The 9,526-nt window shown below is 35.0% G+C and overlaps 1 protein-coding gene across 1 annotated transcript; it reads left to right on the forward strand.

The window, feature by feature from the left end:
- The first annotated feature begins 5,333 nt into the window (after positions 1-5,333).
- LOC125220279 (protein FAR1-RELATED SEQUENCE 5-like) lies at positions 5,334-7,858 on the forward strand. The gene is made up of 5 exons (XM_048122436.1): positions 5,334-5,343; positions 5,506-5,972; positions 6,069-6,244; positions 6,382-7,130; positions 7,317-7,858. The coding sequence occupies exons 1-5, from the start codon at positions 5,334-5,336 to the stop codon at positions 7,856-7,858; spliced, it is 1,944 nt and encodes a 647-aa protein (XP_047978393.1).
- The last annotated feature ends 1,668 nt before the right edge of the window (positions 7,859-9,526 follow it).

A 9,526-nucleotide genomic window follows, 5' to 3' on the forward strand; every position in this document is an offset into this window, starting at 1 on the left:
AAAATATTTATATAAAAAGATTAATTCTTTATGTATTCCAAAAAATTTAATAATTTTCTTTTTATTTCTTTTCTAATTTTATTGAGATTATTTTTAATATCGGTAAAAGATGTCGATCTTATAATTAATTAGAATTTTGGCAAATTTCATATTTTATATTAGCTATTATCAAAATACAAAATAAGATACAAAACATAGTACTCCATAAAAATAATTGCAAAATTTTAATTAAATAAAAAAAGTTTGATATAATTTAGTTGATTCTATTATTATGAGACCGGAGGGAGTGATGAATTGCTAACTAATTAGAAATTCCAAAGTAAGACTAAATTTTAGCCATTAGATTAGAAGATCTAGTGGTTGAAATAATGCCACATGGATTATATTTTTAATTAAGAAAATTAATAAATAAAATTAGAGGGTATTAATGTCAATTCACTCCCATTAAAATCATCTTAAAACTTTAAATTTACGTAACTCTCTCGATTTAAATTATTTTTTAGCAAAAAATATATCAAATTAAAGATAATTTTATAAGGATTCCAACGAGATGTCAATTGCATATGTTCCGACGACGTTCGGATGATGAAATTTGATATTTTTTATTTTAGTTTTCATAAATGTTGATAACCAGATTTTTGATAACCAGATTTTTATCAACAAGTACATAAAAAAAATCTCAATAAAGCCATGTAAAAATCTCAATAAAACCATGTAAATATCTCAATAAATATGTGTTGATATTTTCTTGTAGTAGTGTTGATATTTTCTTGTACTAGTGTTGATATTCTTATGTCATATTATTGATATTTGTAATACACTATGCTGATATAAAAAATATTCACGAAAATTATCATATAATAACATAATGACGATATTACCCTTTTGTTGATATTTTGTCTACTATTTATTGAGATTCGTAAGATTTAATCTCATCCACTCATTTTAAAATCTAAGGGTGGAGATTTGGTCTTGATTTTGTATTATGGTACTATAAGCATTAGAATATGACCTATGAGACCGAATTGTAAAAAAATATAGTCAACTAATTATGTCAACTTTTTTTAACTTATTAAAATTTTGCTATTATTTTTATAGAATATATATAATTGTTTTCACTTATTATTTGTTTGGCTTTGAACCTATTTATTTTGGAGAACTTAAAACTTTTATGTCTTTTGGATAATGTTAAATCCTTGGTCAGTTTTGAATAAAAATTGTTGGTCAAACTCTTTAATGAAATACTAGTTTTTCTTCGTCTATTTTTATTCTCTTTTAATCACGAAAGCCCGTATTTATTAGCCCTAAAGGGCGGTCGTGACAGTTTGGTATCAGAGCCTCCGTTCTTTCCGCTTTGGACCCAAGAGTCTTTTTGAGTCAAAATCTATCCTTGTATCGATTCATTAAAGTGTTAAATCTCAAAGGCTCAACACCACAACTCGTCCCGCCAAACCACGAAGAAAGAGGTAAAAGTATTTTGGTGACTTTGGATTGAATTACCAAATTTTGGAATTTGCGATAGAAAATGCTATTCTTGTGAAAATGGAAATTTTGCTTTTGGGAGATTGAAGTCAATACGACGGTTTTTGAAAAATATTGTTCGAAATGTGAGATGATATATGAATATGTAATTGCTTTTACTAAATCATGAAACATGATTATGTCGAATATGATGAATATTGTTATGCATGTGAAATTGTATTTTCTTGATAAGGAAATATGTGAATATATGTTGAACTTCTATGAGTTTGGAAAATGAAATTTTATCATTTTATGATTGTGAAACTCGAAGTATGATGCATGTGTGATCGCAATTATTTGACAATATTATAAATGATGGATACCAAATGTATGGTTTATGAAACAACTCCTATGGTAATGAACTTTTGCTTGCTACTCTACAGTTATAAATTATGCGATGAATGTAAAATTTGTGCGACAATAATAAACATTGAGGTGCGAAATACCTAATACGAGGCAAGTAGCATGTGGGGATCAAGAAGTCGACGTACTGCGATTCGACGAAATACGAAAACAAACATAATGCACGAACCAATAACCTTGGAAACAATTTTTTTTTCTTGGCATGATACTACTTTCATACTTCTATCTTGTATACATATCCATCTTCATATGCATCATACTCTCAGCATCCTTTTGAGCCATATATACTTCTTATTTTTTTTTATATCATTGAGTTGGTGTTGGGATATCCTTTTATGTAGATAGCCCACCGGCGTTTTGCTCTGATGCGTAATCGATACGCAAGGAATAAGAAATTCCCAGTCGAGAGGTACAGAGCGTACAAATGGGACAGAAAGACCTTCCTTATGGTATACGTCTCCGAGTTTTATAATCGATGGATGGACGCTTATGCATTTGGGGGAGCCACCCATCACGCTGGAATCGCAAGGCTCATTCACACCCTACCGCCTCCATGGAGCCAATGGGTCGCACAAGTTCACATAGTATAGCCCGCCCGAGTACACTCCGCGAGGAGACTTGGTCGGCCTATTGGAAGTACTATTTCCGACCCTATCAGCTTCATCCGATGGACCGCCACCTTACTCACCTCCACCGAACTTGAAGAACCATCCGATGGTCGGGACCATCGTGAGCATCCTCTCGACCTTTAAGGGTGGAGGGACCATCGTGATCATCCTCTCGACCTCTCTGCCCATCCTAGGATGGGTGAAGTGCGGATCCCGAGCCTTAATCTTTTGGGGGTGCGGGAGACATGTGGCTCCTCGTCATAGTGATACTTCCGCAGACGAGCTTGACTAGGTGGAAAGATCGGCAGAGGTGGGTAAGGTGGCGGTCCATCGGATGAAGTTGCTAGGGTCGGAAATAGTACCTCCAATAGGCCGACCAAGTCTCCTCACGGAGTATACTCGGGCGGGCTATACAATTTGAACCTGTGCGACCCATTGGCTCCATAGAGGCGGTAGGGGATGAATGAGCCTTGCGATTCTAGCGTGATGGGTGGCTCCCCCAAATGCGTAAGCGTCCATCCATCGATTATAAAACTCGGAGACGTAGACCATAAGGAAGGTCTTTCCGTCCCATTCGTACGCTCTGTACCTCTCGACTGGGAATTTCTAATCCTGGCGTATCGGTTACGCATCGGAGCAAAACGCCAGTGGACCATCTACATAAAAAGATATCCCAACATCAACTCAAGGATAGAAAGAAATAAGAAGGATATATGGCTTAAAAGGATGCTGAGAGTATGATGTATACGAAGATGGATATGTATACAAGTAGAGGTGTCAAGTGGGCCAGGCCGGCCCAGCCCGGTGAGGACCGGTGAGATTTAGGCTCAGCCCGGGCTAGGCCCACATTTGAAACGGGCCGGGCCAGGCCTGGGTTTTGGTTGACAATAATGGGCCCAGCCCAGCCCGAACCCAGTTAGCAAATGGGCCGGGCTGGGCCGGGCTAAATTTATATTTTTATGATGAATGAAAAATAAATGATGTCTTCATAATTTCATATCTAAAAACAAGGTAGAGTAGGGAGGAGGAAATGAATATGTAAAGAATTATCAACCTATATTTATAGGAGATTAGGAGCATGATAAGTGTAAATGGCTAAGTAATTATGTGTATTAATAGAGTATTATAGGGAAATGGCTAAAATAATGAAAATGTTAATTGGAATTATGGAATATTGGGAGGAATAAGAAGGGAAGTGTAAATGTGTGATTTATTGCTAAAATATACACACATAAATATATAGTTCCACAAACTCAGGAGTCAAAATAATTCACTCTTATATATTCCTATAACACAGGCATTTATAGTTTTATATATACACACCTAAACATTATAGTTTTATAGTTTTATATATATAGAATATATACACGCCTAAACCATAATACATGCGTATATAGGGAGGTGATCAATTTCTAACTAATTAGCAATCCCAAACTAAGACTAAATCTTAACCATTAGATTAGAAGATCTAGTGGTTGAAATAATGCCACATGGACTATATTTTCAATTAAGAAAATTAATAAATAAAACTAAAGGGTATTAATGTCAATTCTCTCTCATTAAAATCATCTTAAAACTTTAAATTTACGTAACTCTCTCGATTTAAATTAATTTTTCGCAAAAAATATATCAAATTAAAGATAATTTTATAAGGATTCCAACGAGATTTCAATTGCATATGTTCCGACGACGTTCGGATGATGAAATTTGATATTTTTTATTTTAGTTTTCATAAATGTTGATAACCAGATTTTTATCAACAAATACATCAAAAAATCTCAATAAAACCATGTAAAAATCTCAATAAATATGTGTTGATATTTTCTTGTACTAGTGTTGATATTCTTATGTCAAATTGTTGATATTTGTAATACACTATATTGATATAAAAAAACATTCACGAAAATTTTCATATGATAACATAATGACGATATTACCCTTTTGTTGATATTTTGTCTACTATTTATTGAGATTCGTAAGATTTAATCTCATCCACCCATTTTAAAATCTAAGGGTGGAGATTTGGTCTTGATTTTGGATTAGGGTGCTATAAGCATTAGAATATGACCCCGCAATATATATATATATATATATAAAATATAGGAAAATGATCAATACAAAAATGCATCTCAATACAAAATCCAGACCAAATCCTGACCATGAGATTTTTCAATCTAATGGTCAATAATTAAAGAAAAACACAGTGGGTCATTATAAAGCAGTTTTAGGTCATATTATAAAATTTGGGTTTGAGGTCATGTTAAGATCATTTTATGTCATGCTTATTATAATGACATAAAAATAAGCTTACGATGACCTAAAAATGACATATGTATGCTTGGTTCTGTATTTTTGTATTAAGAATGAGTTTTACATAGATCAAAACTCTATATATATATATATGGATGTATTCAGGTCATTATGCTAAGTATTTGTAAAACATAATACAAATCTCAAACCATTAATTAATTCAATCTGATGGCCGAATTTTATGCCATGTATAATTAATAATATTACTTATAAATAAATAAAATGTTAGTTTAGGTATAATACTCATTGCCGCGGTTATACACATCCCTTGATTTTCTCCATTCCATCTACACATATATTTCATCCTTTATTTTCTTTGATTTTTTTTTGATTTTCTACCATTATTCTGATCTCTATCTACACAAAATCACGCATCTTCATATTATCATTAATTTTCAGAAAAGTCGCGCAATCTCATTTTATCATTTATCTTCATAAACTCTTCATAAACTCAGCGTAATAGGAGTTGCAACCATTTTTGTATCTACCTACATGTTCTGATATCGATTGTTTTCTCATAGTAAAACGACGATGGAAGAAGGTATGTCGCTGTTTAATTTTAGTGATCATATGTGTGAATTTGAGTTGAATGTTTTAAGCTGTTTTTGTAATGTATGCCAACATGTGTTTAATGTATTCTATTAATCGTCTGATCAATTCATATTTTCGAATCATGCAGTTAATGTTGTGCCTTAATGTTCAGCAGAACTAAAACCTGTTGTGGGTCAGTGTTTCCAATCACTTGATTTTGCAATTGCTTTTTACGATGTGTATGCTCGAGCAGTTGGTTTTGACACGCGCAAACAAGGAGTAAAAAAAGTAGAAGGTGTTACTATTTGGCAGTATATTGTATGTACGCGTCAAGGTAAGAAGAGGACAGAGGAGGAGGATATGGTGAACGCCAGACATGGTTTCACGCTGAAAAGGAGACGTTTATCCAACCGGTGTTGCTGCCCAACGAAGATATCACTTCGTTATTTCTCCAAAGGCGGACGTCCCAGATATAAGATTCATAAGTTTGTAGAGGCACATAACCATACCATGGTGGAGGTGCAACATAAGCCATTCATGACTATAAATCGAAAGTTGACTGAAGTGCATGAGAAATTCATTCTTGATTGTTCAAGGGCTAATATCGGCCCCACGTTGACTTTCAAATTCATGAAAGAGGTATTGGGAGGCTACCAAATGGTGGGGTGCACCGTTGGGGATATACGCATTGCATCTCGAGACATTAAAGCTTAAGCTCAAGATTATGATGTTCAGATGGTGTTGGACGAGATGCGTAGGAAGAAGGAACTATCTGATGCATTTACATATCACTATGAAGTTAATAGTGAAAATCAGTTGGTAGCCTTATTTTGGTGCGATGGTGTCTTGAAAAGGAATTACCACATGTTTGGTGACATCGTTGCTTTCGACTCGACTTATAACACCAACATGTACTTCATTCTGTTGATTTTGAATTGTTACATTATATTCAATATTAGTTACATTATAATTAAACAATATGCTCTCCTTACGGTTGTACAATATGTATAGTTTTTTTTACATTATTTTTGCTGGTTGGACATATCAGGTACTGTATGATTTTTTGTCCATTTACTGGTAAGGATAATCATGGGAGACCTGTTACATTCGCTGCTGGTCTAGTTTCGAATGAGAAGACAGGTGCATTTGCTTGGTTGTTTAAACATTTTATTGAGTGCATGGGTGTCGCACCCAAAATGATAGTCATAGACCAAGATTTGGGCATGCGGTCAGCTATTGAGGAAATTCTAGTTGGCACTAGACATCGGTGGTGCATGTGGCATATAATGCACAAGCTTTCGGTCAAAGCTCCGAAGAGGCTCCTCACAGATGAACATTTCAAGAAGGATTTCCATGCTTGTGTGTGGTCCGAATTACACGAACCGGAGGAGTTTGAAGAAATGTGGGATGCAATTATTGTAGAATATGGTCTAGAAAATGTGGGTTGGTTCAAAACAATGTATCGGCATAGGAAGTATTGGATACCTGCTTATTTTCGGGATTTTCCGCTGGGATCGATGATTAGGACCACATCTGTTTCCGAGTCTGAAAACAGTTTTTACAAAATCTTTCTTAAGCCTCGGTTAAATCTTGCTGAATTCTATTTGAGTTTCAATAATGCGTTGGAATCTCAATGTAATTCTAATGCAAAGCTGGACTATGCAGATTCTACTATTGTGCCAATTTTGGCCACTGACCAGCCTTTCGAAAAGCATGCATCCACATTGTTTACCGACTCTATGTTCAGGAGAGTGCAGGAAGAAATTGTGGAGGGTTGCAACAGATGTCGGATTGTTGGTATGTTATCCGAAGGTGTGACTGATTGATATAAAGTAGGTGACAGCCACCGAAACACATTTGTTGTGACGCATGACAAGACGGACCAATCTTATGTGTGCGAGTGCAAGTTGTTTGGCAGGCAAGGGTTTTTGTGCTGCCACATATTTTACCTATTCAAGAACAACGAATTGAAAGTCATTCCAGATAAGTACTCTGAAAGCAGGTGGATGAAGACGACATTGGCAAAGGCTTTACATGGATACACGGCTGATGTGTTTCAAAACACTGATGCCCAATATGAGAAATTGATTTTATCAAATGAATTGACCTCTATTTTTTTCAGTTGCCTTGCTAGTTACCAGTCAAATATGGATACATTGCGCGCTTTTGTTGGTGGTATGAGAGATCTGAAGAGTAGTATAGACACTTATTCTCCACCTATATCTGCAGTTGAAAAAAGAAGGATGGTTGAAGAGTTTTATGGAATGGTCAGACTAGAAGTTGTTGAAGTTCACCCTCCTGACGTTATCCAAACAAAGGGGTCTTGTAGTACAAATAGCAAGCTTATAATTTCAAAGAGGGAGAAGGCTATAAAGGAGTACAACAGACCTTTGAGGAGATGTATGAATTGCCTAGAGATGGGCCATCACGATTCCCGGAATTGCCCAGAAAACGCGAATGGTAAGGGCAAGGAGAAATGCTTAATGTATGTTCATGAAGTCGATCCAGAATTATGTTTTGTTTGAACTGTCGTATTTATGTTTTGCAGTAAACCTTTTTTTCGTATTACATTATTGTAAGTTAAATGCTACATTTTTTCACGGTTTTTTGTTGGACGTATTACATTAATTCCGGTGCCGCTACATTCTTCATGTTATTATAAACTACTTAGCTGGTACATGATATAACATAGTGGAATTCGGTAGAAGTATAATTGATGAATCAGTAATGTCCATATTTTGTCAAATAATGTAACTATATTGGATATTTGGTATTCGTTCCAGCCTTATATGTTGATTTTAATTTCTCAAATAGTTTAATCGTTGTTTCCTATTTATGCTTCGTACCGAAATTTTATATTCGATTGTTGTGATTTTTACATTATACTTCGCGGTCCCAGATTCAACTGATTATTTTACCAATTTATTACTTCACAAATTTCAATTCCAACAAGCTATTATTGTGGATGGAATAAACACAACTAAAAGTGCTTCAGTGCATTAAAACAACTTTCCTCATGAACGAAGTTTACATTCATCTAAAACACTTTGCATCATTGGTCACTAACATTAGTATAACCAATGTGTTTAATTGCAACAAAACTTTCTTGCATAGTAATGTGTACATTAGGCTTTTCCTCAGTCTTACAATTCTTCCTTTTTCATGGTCAACACATATATATAAAAACCATAATGATAGTACCCCCAAATCTCCAATAATGTAATAGAGTAGGGCTTAACAAAAGATGTTTAACATAGTTCATAAATAATGTATGTCCCTAACACAGCACTCCGAAATAGCAAACGTACAAAAGGCAAAAACTGTTTTAAACAACTGCATAACATACTTTGTGTCGCACAAAATAATTCAGACAGACGCATCACTCACTCCAAACCATAATTTTGAACAAACTTTTCGAAACTGAACTTTGCAGGCTTCTCTTTCCAGTGCCGATCTGCTGCAATTTTATTCACCTTTTCTCTGATATTATGCTCAAACGTGAGTAAGGCCGTGTTGAACTTAATCCTTAACATTTCCACATTTTTGTTTCCCCTTGCCGTGAACCCGCAGTCCCAATCTTTGTCCTTATCTCCGAAAAAGGTTTCCATATGGCGCATCAGGTACACACCACAGCCCACCCTGTTGAAAATGCCTCTCCATAGCATACTGAGTAGATGCGTTGAACATTTGCGAATCATACCCGCTAGCTTGGGTCTTCTGAATTTCATGAGTGCATCAGCAAGGTACTTCCTCTGCATAATTTCAATTACATTAAATTGTAGTTCTCAACCATAAAAACTATACAATTGTGCAATTACCGTAGGCAACAACAATAGCATATACTCTGAATCTGTACCAAATATAACACCATGGCTGACTCAGATAATGTACCTTGTCAGCGAATTAATGTACGTACCAACAAAGAAGGTGTTTTCCCATATTTTGCGTTGAAGGATTCATGTGAATCAGCAAGTGTGTTGTCAATCACGTTCAGCTTCCCAGCAGCAACATCGAAGCACAAAAGATATACATGCTCGGGTCCTTGAATCGAGAAGAAAATCTAACATATTCACAAAATTAGATACTTAAAATTTGAATATTAAATAGCAGCTTAGTTGGTTCAGTACACCTCACCAGTTCATAGTTATTCCATTCAAAATCTTTCACAACTAATACTTCACCCAGAAATGCAC

The sequence above is a fragment of the Salvia hispanica genome, chromosome 4 (genome assembly GCF_023119035.1).
Source record: "Salvia hispanica cultivar TCC Black 2014 chromosome 4, UniMelb_Shisp_WGS_1.0, whole genome shotgun sequence".
Classification (NCBI taxonomy): domain Eukaryota; kingdom Viridiplantae; phylum Streptophyta; class Magnoliopsida; order Lamiales; family Lamiaceae; genus Salvia; species Salvia hispanica.